The sequence below is a fragment of the Papilio polytes genome, unplaced genomic scaffold, assembly GCF_000836215.1.
Source record: "Papilio polytes unplaced genomic scaffold, Ppol_1.0 DF823980.1, whole genome shotgun sequence".
NCBI classification, from domain to species: domain Eukaryota; kingdom Metazoa; phylum Arthropoda; class Insecta; order Lepidoptera; family Papilionidae; genus Papilio; species Papilio polytes.
In genome coordinates, this window is record NW_013525224.1 from 2,816,005 (window position 1) to 2,831,392 (window position 15,388).

At 33.4% G+C, this 15,388-nt stretch overlaps 4 protein-coding genes across 4 annotated transcripts in view; 1 reads left to right on the forward strand and 3 right to left on the reverse strand.

Moving 5' to 3' along the window:
• The window catches only part of LOC106101549 (cation-dependent mannose-6-phosphate receptor-like), a 3,060-nt gene extending 1,532 nt beyond the window's left edge, over nt 1-1,528 (reverse strand). Inside the window, exons 1-2 of the mRNA XM_013280799.1 lie at nt 1,155-1,528; nt 225-370 (exon numbers count right to left, since the gene is read on the reverse strand). Of these exons, the coding sequence (XP_013136253.1) occupies nt 225-370; nt 1,155-1,517 (509 nt within the window). The 5' untranslated portion in view covers nt 1,518-1,528. The remainder of the gene's footprint in view (nt 1-224; nt 371-1,154) is intronic.
• A 137-nt stretch (nt 1,529-1,665) lies between these two features.
• LOC106101547 (protein SMG9) lies at nt 1,666-7,002 on the forward strand. The gene is made up of 8 exons (XM_013280796.1): nt 1,666-1,869; nt 1,946-2,177; nt 2,464-2,598; nt 3,422-3,670; nt 4,325-4,541; nt 5,679-5,882; nt 6,280-6,446; nt 6,651-7,002. The coding sequence occupies exons 1-8, from the start codon at nt 1,831-1,833 to the stop codon at nt 6,851-6,853; spliced, it is 1,446 nt and encodes a 481-aa protein (XP_013136250.1). The 5' UTR covers nt 1,666-1,830; the 3' UTR covers nt 6,854-7,002.
• Nucleotides 7,003-7,094: 92 nt separating this feature from the next.
• Nucleotides 7,095-8,968, reverse strand: LOC106101548. The gene has a single exon (XM_013280797.1). It carries the CDS (start codon nt 8,631-8,633, stop codon nt 7,332-7,334), a length of 1,302 nt encoding a protein of 433 aa, XP_013136251.1. The 5' UTR covers nt 8,634-8,968; the 3' UTR covers nt 7,095-7,331.
• A 51-nt stretch (nt 8,969-9,019) lies between these two features.
• On the reverse strand, nt 9,020-13,915 carry LOC106101550 (protein Flattop). Its single transcript, XM_013280800.1, has 4 exons — nt 13,717-13,915; nt 11,021-11,234; nt 10,402-10,565; nt 9,020-9,135 (listed from the first exon to the last, which is right to left on the reverse strand). Exons 1-4 carry the CDS (start codon nt 13,741-13,743, stop codon nt 9,085-9,087), a joined length of 456 nt encoding a protein of 151 aa, XP_013136254.1. The 5' UTR covers nt 13,744-13,915; the 3' UTR covers nt 9,020-9,084.
• Between the last annotated feature and the right edge of the window lie 1,473 nt (nt 13,916-15,388).

Here is a 15,388-nt window from a genome sequence, read left to right on the forward strand (position 1 = left end):
CCCCCCGGTGCCAAAGCTGTATCCGCCCTCGGGCAAATTTGTGCAGTTTGCATCACAATGTTTTCCTCCAACATTTGTTGGGTAAGTAATAGTAGTAAGAATTACAAAATCACATTGATACATGGCGGGATTCGGACTAAGGATGTGTAGCTTACTAGTCAATTGTTTGAACCCTTAAGCTACCTTTGAAAGAGAGATTTTAAAATGTATTAAATTATACTTACGAAGGCCCATTGTGGTAAATTATTGAAGAACCATCAGCAGTAAATTCTGTATCATTTGATGATCCCATATATGCATAGACACCTTTATCAATAACAAAATTCCCTGTTACATTATCTTGCGTAAGACTCTTTGAGTATTGGCACAACTGTAAACATTTATGAATAAACAGTAAGTATTGTATTTTAAAAGTCTTGCTGGATCAGTGTGCATGATTCAATTTTAAATATGTTTAACATGCTTAAAATGCTAGACCATTTATAAGCTTACTAGCTTTCCCCCGCGACTCCGTCCGCATGGAATTAAGAAAAAACAAAACTCTAGCAAATATTCATCCATCCATCTAAACTTTCACATTTATAACATTAGTTAGATTGTTAATGTGACTTTTAAGTCAAATCACACAAGCAATCTTGAATCAGAGAAATATATTGTAATAATAGTCAGTAAAACTAAATGAGTGTTGGAATTACTATTGAAAAGAATCAATTGTTGGACGGTTACTTTCTGCCGTCCTGGGCTCTAGTGGTATAGGCCTATTGAAACACTGTCTTTGCATTGTTTCTGCCTGTAGGTTCTTTATGTCATCTGATATTAATAACATCAAATATTACTTAAGATGATCAAAATCATACATCATAGCCACACATTTAAATTTGTGTTAAAAAAAACTATCTTTGTTTACTGTTTATTTAATTAATGCATTAATATATATTCAAGGTGTTCTACTAGGACTGGTTAGGCTAATATTGGGCAATAAATTTCCATGTTTTGTAATAAATTGTATACTTTACAATATAACACATTACAACCTTAATAAACTCATATTTATTTCCACAAAAATATAGACATTGTAATTACGTAGACAAACCGGTTTAAAAATTGTCATAGGTGTATAATGGTCAAAAATATAGAATTATTTCAATACTTACGGACAATGATATTGTACAGGTATTATTTGCGACTGGTTTGTTTGCTTCTAGCAACGCATCAAAACACGGATGATAGAAAAATGTACTAAACGTATATTGAGATTCATTAGCATTGATTTCGTAAGTATCAACCGTATAAAATGTACTCTTTACAGCTAACGATAAGTCGATGCCGGTGCCATTGGAAAATTCACAAACGCATGAACTTTTTTTAACACATACATCTGCGTACGTTAAGGAATATAAAAAAGAAAAGAAAATTAGCATACAGTTTAAAATACTATTTTTACACATTTTTATAAATGAACTTTTCCTGTATGCTTTTCTTGATGACGGTGATGAGCAGACGAAATGAGTTGACATTGACAACTAAATTGTCAAAAATTACAAATTGACAACTGATAGTTTTATTTTTAAACAGACAATATTCTCTATCTATGGATTTACCATTTATCTAGAGTGATAGGGCAAAGGAACAGGAATAATTATAAAATAAACGGTATTGACAAGACATTGACAGATATCTGTCAGTGTTTTGGCAGAAATCAAAAGCGATGTATGTTTATATAAATTTAAAATAAATGCTTTGTTTACACTGGTAAAATAAACATTCTTTACTGTACGGATTAAATCAGGATAGCTCTTAATCCTAAATTGGGTGTCATTACAGAATAAGATGGCTGATAAAAAGAAAAAGATTTTATTTACAAAAGTTGTAGGTGTAGACACTTTAAATTTTGTGTATAGCGATGTTTCAAAGAAAATTTAATAATTATAATTTCTAAATTCAGGAAACAGCGACAAAAAGACCAATGATATTAAAGTCTGATCGTGAAGTTGTAAAGGATCAAAATAAGGATAAACAGGAAAAGGAAAAGCAACCTACAATAATTTTAAAGACTCGAGAGCAAAGTGCAACAAAAGAGGAGCGTCCCCAGAGTCCTAAAGCCCAGACATCTGAAAGTGATGGGTATCATCCACAAAAGATAGCTCAAAATGAACATAAGGACAAAAAAAATACTGGTATTTATTAGTTGACTTTTGACTTATGAAGGGCTAACAAAATAGAATAAGAAAATAATACTTAGTTGATAGTCCAAGATTGTGCACAGAAAATTAGTCACCGTTTCTGAAACAGTGCTAAATATTGATAACTATTGTTATTTCACAATTCTCTCAATAAACTTAAGATTTTTGTTTGCCTAGTAAAGTTTCTTAGATATAACAATTGGGTTGAGCCAATAGAAGTTTCAGAATTTTTAGTTACTACAAATTGATAATTCATTGAAAAAAAAATCATAATTCACAGAATCAAAATCCCCACCCATACTGAAATTGATGACAAAGCCGGTCAAGTTATTGGATGAAAATTTGGAATTTAATCAATCTGCATTAAAGTATCTAGAAGATTGTAACACTAATTACTTAGTTGTTGGCATTATGGGTTTGTATAAATTATAAATATTCCATTTCTTATAAGTTGTCACATGAAGTATTTTCATTATGGATGTTGGCCAGCTGATTATCAAAGCTAGATCTGGGGGCAGCAGCTACTATTAAAATAGTATTCATTGTATCATATATATGTTTTTAGGCTCCAGGGGGACAGCTGCTCCTTTTCCTCCACCCTTGGCAATGCCATGTTTATCGGCGAAACATTCTATACTAATTAAATGTCATTGCTAGTCATACTTTTGGTATATGATCTGGGTTCAATGATTTACCCAAATGACAACTAAGGATTTGCCACTGGCTAACAACTACAATTAATACAGCAATCTTTCTTCTTTACTTCTTGTAGTTTTTGTCCCTTTCTTGCATGATGATTTTTTTCAATTTATTTACCCCTAAGTTTATTTATGTGAAAATATATAGTCTAAAGTGTAGGGCTTATTATTAAAACTAGAATTGTACAAAAATATGTGGTTATCGCTGACATCCTATATCAAATAAGTGTACAATTTACTATATTACATTACTAGTTTCACCCGCGACGCCATCCATGTGGAATTAAAATAAAACAAAAAGGGTAGCCTATGTGTTCTTCCAGATTATCCTCTACATCTATACCAAATTTCATTAAAATCTGTTCATACATTTTTCTACAAACTCAAATAAACATCCATCTATTTATCCATCCAACTAAACTTTCGCATTTATAATATTAATATGATTATATGAAGTAAGAAAAGTTGCATTTAACAGTATATATTAATAATTTAAAACATATTAAGTCAGTAATGTTTATGAAATATAAATGTTTACAGGGATGCAAGGTGTTGGCAAATCGATGATATTAAATCTCATCGCACAGAATACACCAATACCAGATCTTTGCTCACAGATTTTGAATTCTCATGAAATACCAAACACAACGGAAACTAGTGATGTTGCCATTGAAAATCAAACGGAAAATGTAAACCCGTCAAATGAATCAAGTGAACCCAATAATAGTTTTTTCAAGTTTAAAATGCAAGATATAGAACAGATAGAAAGAGGCGCCCACTGTACTAAAGGTAATGAACAATTGTTTTTTATATAAAGATTAAATTTTGACAACCATATAGCTGTCATAGTGGGCAGAGAATCTCATTAAAATTTTTAGTATAGTCCTAAAGTGCCAAATTAGGATGGAAGTAGGAAAGAAGTGTGTTACCTGTGTGTCCTGAAATTAAAAACACTATTGGTTATATTACTATAGGGTTTCAAAAGATCAAATTCTATTACATAATGTTTCATGTTATCAAATGTATGTCTACTAGTAAAAATACATGATAGCCTAACCCATAACTTCATCCACGGAATCTAAACTATATAACTATACTAATGTTATAAATATGAAAGATTTATATTTTTGTATGTATTCGATTCGCGTAAAAACTACTATACCAATTTCAAAAATTCTTTAACCATTAGAAAGGTTTAACTGTGAGTAACATAGACTATATTTTTTACCATTTTTTTAAATTCCACGCTGACGAAGTCGCAAGCAACAGCTAGTAAAAATAAACTTAGCAATGAGATTTTATTTCAGACTTCTATATGTGTGCCAAAATACATCGGGATCCATTAAGCCTTTCAGAGATATATAGTAACAAACATCTATCCATGCATATATCCATCCATAAAACATTATATCCTTTTTAAAACAGAATTTTAAACTATTTCAGGGGTGGACATGTATGTAACGAATGATCGTGTGATATTATTGGATTGCCAGCCGTTGTGGTCTCCATCTCTTATTGATGAATCCAACAACATAGCAATGAACCCGAGATGTGCCAACATCGTGACTGTGGATTGTCTGGAAATTGCATCATTTTTAATGTCAATATGTCACGTGTTGATAGCTGTGCAGAATTGGTTCACGGATTATAACTTTTTAAGGTAATCTGCTATGTTGTTTTTTCACTTTTAAACACTATCTGATTTTTTTTATTTACTGATTTGTGGTGAGATTTTTTATTATCTTTAGAATAATGGCTTTAAATTATGAAGTGTATATTACATTATAATTATTTAATATACATTGTAAATAGGAACTGATACACAATACAGATGTGGGTATAGCTGAGTTTATATTTGAAATAACGAGCTGTCGCCCGCGACTCTGACTGTGTTTTTTAAAAAAAAATATATCCTGTGTAAAAATAGATCCATTTAAGCTAAAAACTCGTAACAAACATCCGTCCAATCATCTATACTTTCGCATTTATAACTATAGACAGATTGCCATGTAGTTTCAAGTATGTATGTTACCAGAAATGTGTGATAACTAGGAATTGTATAGTTTGCCTAGGCAAAGTATAGAAAGTCCGAAGATGTACTTGGGAATGTGTAAAACGTTTTTTTTATGTACCAACTTACACGTAATATGATAATTGAAAAGAGAAGGTCCTGTCTCCTGAAACACAGTTGTTATAATTAGTTCAGGAGACAGAGCCCCAATGGATTTTGTAAAAATGTTTTTTTGTCTAATAAACAGTTTTTTTTATGTTACTAGTAATATTATAAATGCAATTTTTTTAATGAATGGATGATTGTTAGAGTTTGTGGCCTTAACAGCTGAACGGATCTCAATGAAATTTGGTATAGACATGAGGATAGTCTGCAAGAGCACATAGTCTACACATTTTTTTTTATTCTAGCTAATTTAGAAAGCTAGTCTGTTCTATTATAATAAAGCGTAAACACACTTTTTTGTTGCCTAAGATGTCAGCAATCACAGCATATTTTTGAATAATTCCTTTTTTAATAAAAAGCCCTACACTTACGTCACGCCTTAGGCTACATATTTTCACGCCATTAAACATAGGGGGTAAATATTTTGGATAAAATCCCCAATGTGGGAAAGAGACAATAAGTTGCTGCCAACATTTAGGAAGCAAGGTTGCCATGCTTTGTCATCATGTCATGTTGACATTTGCTATTGAATTCGACAAATGTAAACAATAAAACGATATTCATAATTTGATACGGATGAAGTCGCATGGGAACAGCTAGTATATGAGATATCAACCATAGGTATATACAGACAGCTGAAATGTTGAAGCCGACACTATCAGCGTCCAGCGCGGCGAGCGCGACGAGCGCGGCGAGCGCCGGCGCCGGCGCGGAGGCGGAGTGCGGCGGCGAGGAGAGCCAGCCGCACCTGCTGCTGCTGCACAACTGCTGCCAGCTGGAGGACTTCGCGCCCGACGCTGTCCGCGCCGCGCAGGACCTCTACAGGTCACGATACTGAAACGACTTTTATATTAACACCAGATCGCAATATATTGACCTTTGTCAGATTTTTAGTGCAGATTACAATGCAGTGTTTCTTTTTCCAATATTTTAGTAGTTTTTTTTCTTAATTTACTAATATTTCATATCGAACCTTCATTAATGTGACAGGAAATCCGAAATTATGACCAATAATACGATTTAAAATTTAAAAATGGCGTTTAAAAATCCGTTTTAGAATTAAACCGACAAATGTAACTAGTAACGTTTTATTTTATGCAGAAATGTTGGTCGTATTATAACCGAAATAAACTATGATCTAACATTTGCTCCACTCATGACTTAAGTCTTTAGACAAAAGTTTATTTCTAGAAATATAAATAGAATTGTTTTTGTTTCGTAGGAAAGTATTTCAGAAGTCCACGCTGCAGTTAAACTCCGGCATGTACATGTACAGCGATACAAATAGGAACGGCCTCCACGTGGACCAAGTGTGCAAAGGTTATAATATAGACAACTGTGGACCGCCCATCAATTTGTTCCTACTTCCAGAGATTTATAACGATTTTGGTATGTTTATAAAATTCTGTGGAAAGTCGATGTTGATTTTATAGAGCGCTGTCTCTTTCACACATTATATGCATGAAAGAGACAGCGCTCTACAACCCATAAAGTACAAGACTATTTACTTGTATTTTAGCAATACGGTCGTGAAATTTAATAAAATATATTCAAATAGTATATTATTGGTGCGTTTAATCTTTTTTTTTACAGATAACAAAGATATATACCGAGGTCATCCGTCATTTGAACAATTAGCGAAAAGACTTCGTTGGCTCGTATTAGGAGTTAACAGACATCAGATTACAAATGTACCAAATTTGTCAGAAAAAGGCTGGTTCCAGTACTGCAATAAAGCTTGGGAAACAATAAGGAAATGCACATTTTTCATTGAGTATGAAAGATTATTACCTTGAAAGCGGAATCTTCCTCGCGAAATCTTTCATTACGTAGATAAAAACGCAGGTGTACTAAAAATAATACAAGAGTACGGTCGAAAGAATTTATTTAAGATAACATGAAATGACTTTTAGGTATTGGACCCAATAAAAGTTTCTCAAAATAATACTGAATTTCATTATATCCTGAAAAAAAGATGCAATATGACAACTGATGTTATTTGACACCTATTCGCTTTTTTTAAGTTAAGAATTCATATCAATAATTTTAGGTTCAAAAAGCAAAGAGGTACAAAGGCAAAGGAAAGTAAAATAAGTAGAAGATTTTGCTTTTGCTCAATTAATATCATACTTCTCAAGCGAAACTTTATCAAAAGACCAATTACTAGTACTTTTATCTTTCCGTTACCTATTTGAAAAGATAGATGATTCTAGAAAGTAAATTATAAAAGAATACTCTTTTCAGAGTCATAGATCTTAATAGAATAAGGTATTTTTACTGGTAAACACTGTTAATGAGAGGTTTTCGTCGTTGTTCCGGAGGTTTGTATGCGTGTTGATAGACGCTCGCCAGCCGCCAGTGCTCCGGGTAGCCGGTCGCGTTCGCATCACGCCAGATACTGAACGGGGGCGCTAGAGTCGGTATCGTGTACGATTTCTTTGTGTACGGATGACGCATCTTTGGCATCTTTATATTCTTCGAATCGCCCGAACTCACGCTCTGAACAGAATTAGGGTTCCCCGCTTTAAAAGCGAACTTGTAGTCCTCCTTTTGCTTCGGTTCTTGCGGAATTTTAACTCCATTACAGGAAAAACAATGCTTATGTTTGACGTTGTCCGAAGAGTCTTTGGAATGTTTCGATATTGATTCGTTTGGTGAGCTTTGGTGTAATTTTCCTTGTGCGAGTGGAGTTTTTTCGTATGATTCCAAACTGTTTCTCTTTTGAGCGATGAAATTATTATTTTTCTCTTTGTTTGTATTCCAGGCGTCTTTTACGGCTTGTAACTTGTCTGGTCTTTTACCGTCGGCGCTTCTGCTGACAGAGCTCGGTGTACCACAGCCATGTACGCCGTCACATTTGTTGTCGTTTCTGGCGGACGTTGAAGAGCTCTTTCTACTAGAAGACCTCGACCTGATATCACTAGCATTGTGTTGCGGGCAGTATTGCACATCACAAGAATCTTTTCGTTTCTCTTTTGTCATATCTTTTTCAAAGTACGGAACGGGATGATGCCCCATATCTTCCACGATCCGATTCTTATTGAAAATCGGAACGGAATGACTTACTGCGTTTTGAATTTCCTCCTTTGGAGTATGAACCATCGTAAATACGGCCGGTGCCTTAGACCCGTTAGAACCATCGATATGTTTGGGCGGTGAAGGTTCCAATTTGACATCATCGGGTCTAAAATCCCAGCATATTGCGAGATCCATGAGAGACATGGGCTTTTTGTACTGACCTCCCAGATCTAAAGCGGATGTCGATGGACGTTGCTTTCTCTCCTCAACTTCGTTTTCGGATTTTTTGGGGTCACAAGTCTTAGGTCGGTGGACACGCATTTTGGTGCAACATGTGGGTCCCGAGGCTCCGAATCCCTTCCATCCAATAGCATACGGCTTGACAACTATATCGGAATCCCGATGCTCCCCGACTTTAGTCAAATGACGGTATCCCAACGTGTCGGGTAAGGGTTGATGCTCTAAGTTGCCAACATGCATTTTCTTCGCGAAATGGAAATTCTGGGAGACATTTACGTAAGGAAGTTTTGGTGTTTCGCTCTTTTTTTCGTATTTCATATTTTCGAATTTTTCATCTTGCTTTGCATTTTCGGCAACTTTTCTCCAAAAGTGTTCGGTTTGATCTTCTTTCGGTCCGTGAATTTTTTCAAGCGAATCTTTTAATAGAAGATCATAGCTTTCGTGTCTATTTTTTGGATCTGTTACTGAACCGGGGACGTATGGGCCATGTCCGTCACTATCGACTGGTTCATTGTTGTCTGCTTGTAATCCTAAAGGGTCGTCCTCTTTGCGTTGAGAAAGAACATCATGAGATTCCTTATCGAGATTTACATTTACATTAATTTCATTATCCTGATCCTTTGTACAGACATGTAAAAAATACAATTATAAAAAAAACAACATTTTCATATTAAAAAAGTGTATAAATAATTATTATGAAATCAGTAAAAAAGTATTATTTTTTCTTTGCTGTATTTTTCTGGATTTATTATAGGATGGAGTTTTATAATTATTTTTTGTGTGCTTCTTGAACACGCTTATGGATCGGACACAGAAGTGGCTGAAATGGACATATTCAAATTAGTACTGAAAAAAGTTGAATAAACGATATAAATTGTAATGCATAAATTGTTAAAAAAAATCAAGAATAACTGTTTTTTTTATCTCTTACTATGTTTCTCGCCTAGACTAGACGCTGTCAATTTTAATGAAACATACATTTATTTTCAAAGACCAATACTTATTGTTAATAAATCATTTTTTATTAATGACTAAAATTATCAATCAAACTAATATAATATTATAAATGCAAAAGTTTAGATGGATGGATATTTGTTAACTTTATAGCCTAAACGGTTAACGGATTTCGATGAAATTTGGTATACCTAGTTGTAAAGGATAGTCTGGAAGAACACATAGGCTACTCAATTTTTTTTTTAATTCCACGCAGACGCTAACGCGTGAAAGCTGGCCTGTTCATATAAATGTTACATTATGTATGGAATGCGAAACTTAGAAATCGTTTACAAAATCCTTTGTAAAGGGTTTCGATAGTGACAAATTGAGCTTGTTCGATCAAAAATTCTACAATAGTGAATCAGAGGACACGTGGATATAATCTAAATTATATTTGATATCTTAACAGTGTCTGTATGAAATTATCTAAATATCGTGCAGGTGTGCTATCTAGCTCGCATTTTATCAAAGCTTAATACTGACAACATTGTTGCTGGTTACTATTATTTTTTTACTAATAACTATTGAATAGATTAATTAAAATCTTATAGCCTTACAAAAACGCGCTATAAAGTTAAACTTAGGAATAATACGAGTATAAACAAAATTTGTACTAATATTTGCTTATCTTCAGTTTATTCCTAAATTTAAATTTATACCGCGTTTATTTAAAAGACTATTAGAGACTAAAATAAAATTGTTCGCAAGTAGAAAGCAATTGGATTAAATTGACTTTGAAAGATATGTTTTTGCCCGTTTTTACTCGACTTCCAATAAAAAGATAGGTTCTCAATTCGTCACTATGTATTAAATATTTTTATAACATCTGAATAATTCTTTTAGAAACACTATCTTACAGCTTTTGGCTTCTAGTGAAGACGAGAAATTAATTAAAAAAGAAAATGAACAGATAAATGAAAACTATGTTATAAGAAATAAAACTATCACACGAAAAGAAAACAAAATGCAAAATGCAAAATACACTTACTTCCTAATAGAAGGATTAAAATTCGCGGTAACGTTTTTACAACAGATTATACGAAAATAAAAATGCGCGGGAAAATTAGTAGCGGTGTAAAGCGCGACTTACTTGGAACGGCTCTGTACTGGGCGCCTTTTCCTTTTCTTCAGTAACTTTGCCACGCTTACCAGGACGCATGCGTATAGAGGTACTGACGACCTTGGGTCTTTGGACACGAGGGTGCAACCAATCCGAAAATCTGTTGGCTGGTGGTTCCTTTGCTAACTCCTCCGCTACAAAAGACATAGCCATCTATTTAATTTGATATAAGTTCTAGTTATGATTCATTTGACAAATGAAACTATGTTGACATACAAACGGCATCAGTAGGTCAGGTCACGTTTTTATTTGTTTGATACAATGCATAAAACGCATTGAATATTGACTCGCAAATTACTTACTAACATGAAAGTAACCTGAACGTAAACTGGCACGTGAGTGTTGACAAATATACAGCTACGGCGAGGGTCCGGACAAATCGATAATCTTGCGTTGCGAATATATTTTTAGCATGCAAAAACTTTCTTAAAACTCTTTCTGTAAAAATCTATACTACTGTATGAGTCCTTATTATGAAGAGGAAAGATTTTTGTTTATGTATGCATTGAAATAGCTCAAAAGCTCCGTCATCACTGAGTAACATAGTTTTATAATTTTTAACAACGATCTAATGGTTTGATGAACATACCAACTTTTCTATTTATTTTCCTCGGCAATTCCCAAGTTCCCGTGAAGTGTCCGAAGCACTTAGAGGATCCTTTCGGTGCTCCAGGGAGGAAATGGCCATTGATGTCGCATATAGGCTTCGGGTCTGGACGCATCTCAAGTGGGCGAGCACGAGTCGGTGACCATCTCGGCACTTGCCAGTTGCCTATTCTTTTAGGCGTTGTTTCTTGGTTGTACTGGAAAGAATTTAGAAAGTAAACAAGCCGAAGGCACAACATTCAATTTAAACAATTATTTGACTGCCATAACTACAGTAAGCCTGATGTTTTGTCGATGTTTCGAAAACAAAGGAATAAAAAAATCAAGAAAATATTGACGTTACGTTTACAATTTTACAAGGGTTATATAAAATTAATCTGAAAGTCGCATCATTGTAATCAGTAAAAGGCGTTGAAAGACGTCTGGCGCTTTGAACACTGATGCATAGCATACAATGGCGGGAAACACGTGGCAGTCATTCAAATGTCGAAATGACACAAACACAAGAGACGTCAAGGCCCACGTTCATCACTGCTGTGATTGTAAAACCAAAAATACATAATTACGATGCCCGTTAAATACTTGTATAGAGAGTTTTGGTTAATAAAAGCATAGAAGAATAAAATAAAAATAATCATTTAGTAATTGAAATGAAAAAAAAAAACAAATGAAACCTTTTTAGTTTTTCTTTTTCAGCAGCATAAGGATTTTTTTAAAGTTCGCAGATACTATAAAAAAAGAACTACAAGAACTCATCATTGAAGAAATTCTAAACTGTAAAATTAAAACAGAAACACTTAAAATAAAATGAATCTATAAAAAATTAATGACTATAAGTGTAAAAATCTATTGAGCAAGTGTCAAACCCCTGCCAGCCTTTTGTTATGACCATCCCTTCCGAGTACAAAGGGTTGCAAATTATTATTTACTCCATATATCACGCTCTCATTACCCTCAAATATGAACGGGTGTCATAATTTAGAATTATACTGTCAAGGGCTTTTGTAAGGGATTTAAGATTGTTAGTTTATATTTTTAGGAATTAGTTGTAAAAAATTTAAAAACATCAATCACTGCATCGGATAAATTGTTCTTTGCAAGTTTTTGGATTATTTTTAAACAAAATGCAAACGAGTCTTCGCCAAAAAAAAGGTCCGTGGTCTCCTACTACCTCCTACCCCTCTGGCTTACGCGCGTGAATAAGGCTTCGCAAAACAAGTAAAAATCAATCTAAACATTAATAATACTTTTTTTAAAAATCGTAAACTCAACAGACATAAAACGCAGTCGCACTAAATCAAAATTCTAAAATACTAAAGTCGCATGTTACAGTAATGGCGTACGACATGACACGTAATTTGCATTTAATGTACGAAAACATGCTATATTTAACTTATGATTTATTACAAATAAAATTGACATGTTGATTTTTTTACAACATAAGGTGGCAAACGAGCAAGCGGCCACCTGAATCCATTATATTATATTATATTATATTAAATTATACACTAAGAAAACTTTTCTTTTTGTACCAGAATGCTCGAAATTTTGATGCTATTAAACTTAAGTTTTCACGATAAAGATCTCATTCATAGACCAGCAAACTATGCAAAATGGCGATAAGGCCAAAAAAGCAAAAAGGGTTTCTTTACTTTTTTACACTGAAAATGTCTTTATAAGTGCTTTTTCAACAAATATCCTCGCCATATAGCGGTAAAATATGGTTTACTAATAGAATAGTGCAAGAAAACACCCAAGCCATTTTTTTAGGTTATTGTATTATCTGTGACCATACAAATGTGCCATCTGCTAGATTTATTTAGCCTACAAAAACAAAATTATCCCCAAAAAGTTTGGTCCAATCTCTCCTAACTTAGCTTTGCTAAACATTTTTCTCTCATTGTATTTTTAACCACAGGCTTAGGATGTACCAAAACAATTAATCGTATAGAAACAAGTGTCATTAACTAAACGCCACCGACGCAAGATGTCAAACAAGGATTACCATCCTATACAAAGCAGTGAAAAATTGTCGACAACCCGTAAAAAACGATCTGCCCCTCAACAATGACCATCATTTATCACGCATTGAAATACATACCATAATGCAACTAAAATAGAGCACAATTTCGAATAACGATGGCGAATTTAGGATATTTACTATGTAATTGGATGTATCTAACTTGGATTAAAGGCATTACAAATTGCGCGCAAATAAAAAAAGGTCTTAGCTTTAATAGAATAGGGGAGTGTAATACTGTTGCAGGTGCTCTTTAGTTAAAAAATACATGGGATTAGTCGACACAAAGTAGGAGAGAAAAATAAAATTACGTCGTTGTAAGAGAAGTTAAAAACACTGATTTTCCTTTATTATTAGACAAACTGCTAACAGCAAATGCAAGATGCGAATTTATACTTTTGACTTCTTAGATAGGAAAATAAACCTCAAAGTTCATTTCTACTAGAAACTGGCGACAACATATTAGAATAGGTTACTTTAACGAATTTTGCATTTTGATATTTAGTCCTGCGTCATAGGACACAACTACGTCTCACTTATTTGTACAATTTACATTTAAATTGATGTGTTTACAAATAGAAGTAGCTTAAATAAAATGTAACATACGAAATCTAAAAATATAATGTATTATAAGCTAGGATATCATTTCAAGTACTTACTTGTCCGCTATCAAAGTTGAAAGCCATTCTTGAGGTCAAATTTCACTGTATTTTACTTGTAAATTACAAAAACGATATAAAAATATCACAGTTTCCCATGAGGTTTGGCTAAATACGTCAAAAATAGTGTAAACATGTCAAAATTGGTAAGAAAAACGTACGCTCACGTCATATTTGTCTACGATTTGAAGGCTTCGTATGAACGTGGAAAATTAGGGGAAAACTATTGGCACAACCGGCGCGTTGTTATGGAAACTATTATAATTTCCGTAAAAGCACTCACGCAATATGATCGTATGACGATTTTAACAATGAACATTGCTTTAAACCTCTTTTAATACTTATAATACGATCAAAATAAATGAGTAATGGAATTCGAATTTTCGCAGCTAAAACACATTTACAATTTTTTCCCAATTATTTACAAATCTATCGGCGGTGGAAACATCAAAATTAAAAACATGTTTTTCAGACAGATAGACAGCTTGTTTGTCTGTTAATTCTGTCTAGCAGTAATTCCTTGACCAAGCTACTAATTTATTTGAGTACCATAAATACTCTCAACGAAATTATCTGGTAATCGACTCGACTAAATTTTCATTGTTCAGATACTTTTACTTACTCGCGCCGACCCTACGGGAGTAGGATAAGGGGATGATGATGATGAGATACTTTTACTTACTAAATTATTACTCGACTGAATTAGTAACCTGGGGCAAGGAATAAACGACAAACAAGCAAACATGTCAGTCGATATGATGTAGACGTTGAAAAACATTGTGAAATGTCTAATTTACATGAAAAGGAAAGTAATCTTATTACATTTTTGTCTTAAGGTTAAGAGTTATGTATATTAATGTTAGCCTTCAAAAATAAATTTCATACAAGGTTCAGAAATCACAAGAATTTTTGGAATAACAGAGTCGGGTAGGAAATTGATAGAGTAAACAGTTCATCGAAATATTGAAGAAATACATCAAACTGTCAGGAGTTGTGGACAAACAAATTGCGTGTTCCAAAGCGATGTCACAATGAAAAAAATTAACGTTGCCGTGACCTTCAACATTACGTTCTATATTTTATTTGTTATGTATAAAATTGTTTATTACGGCATTAATAATGTAATGCGAACCGACATTAGCTGGAAGATGTCGCCGACAGGTACATGAATCTTTACATAAATTAAGGTTTAAATTTGTATTGCCAGTGTATTGTGACAAGGTTCTACGTTGTCTACGGAAGTCAAGTTAACAGGAACTTTGTCTTTTGTCAAGAACTTACCTCGTGTTGATTACTCAGATGCTTACTCACGGGAAAAATTATAACTAATTCAACTTTTTATTTACGTATCAAAGGAATGTAATATTCAAATCCTATGTTGTATAACTATGTTTTTTAAGTTAACAGTATCTTTTATGTGTAGGAGTACTTTTTGGTAACCCTACATTTAATTGTCATTTATTTGAATTCATTTAAATATCTTGCATGCTATGGCATTAACCAAAGTCTTGAAAACTTTTAGCCTTGAATTTTAACATCATATCGGATAAAACTGCAACAGTCTGAAATAGAGGTAAGTCAATTTTTGACCGACTTCCCAAAAGAAGGAGGTACTCAATTCGTCTGTATGTTTTTTTTTTTTTATTTTTTTTTTATGTGTGTTACGGCATAA

Bases quoted from the DNA above. Each gene is read 5' to 3' on its own strand.
- LOC106101548 (XM_013280797.1), bottom strand. From the start codon at position 8,633: ATGAAATACGAAAAAAAGAGCGAAACACCAAAACTTCCTTACGTAAAT.
- LOC106101547 (XM_013280796.1), top strand. From the start codon at position 1,831: ATGGCTGATAAAAAGAAAAAGATTTTATTTACAAAAGTT. The intron at 3,671-4,324 runs GTAATGAACAAT...AAACTATTTCAG, and splicing joins AGGCGCCCACTGTACTAAAG to GGGTGGACATGTATGTAACG. The intron at 5,883-6,279 runs GTCACGATACTG...TTTGTTTCGTAG, and splicing joins GCCGCGCAGGACCTCTACAG to GAAAGTATTTCAGAAGTCCA.
- LOC106101550 (XM_013280800.1), bottom strand. From the start codon at position 13,743: ATGGCTTTCAACTTTGATAGCGGACAA. The intron at 11,235-13,716 runs GTAAGTACTTGA...AATTCTTTCCAG, and splicing joins TCAACTTTGATAGCGGACAA to TACAACCAAGAAACAACGCC. The intron at 9,136-10,401 runs GTAAGTCGCGCT...TGTCCATTTCAG, and splicing joins CCAGTACAGAGCCGTTCCAA to CCACTTCTGTGTCCGATCCA.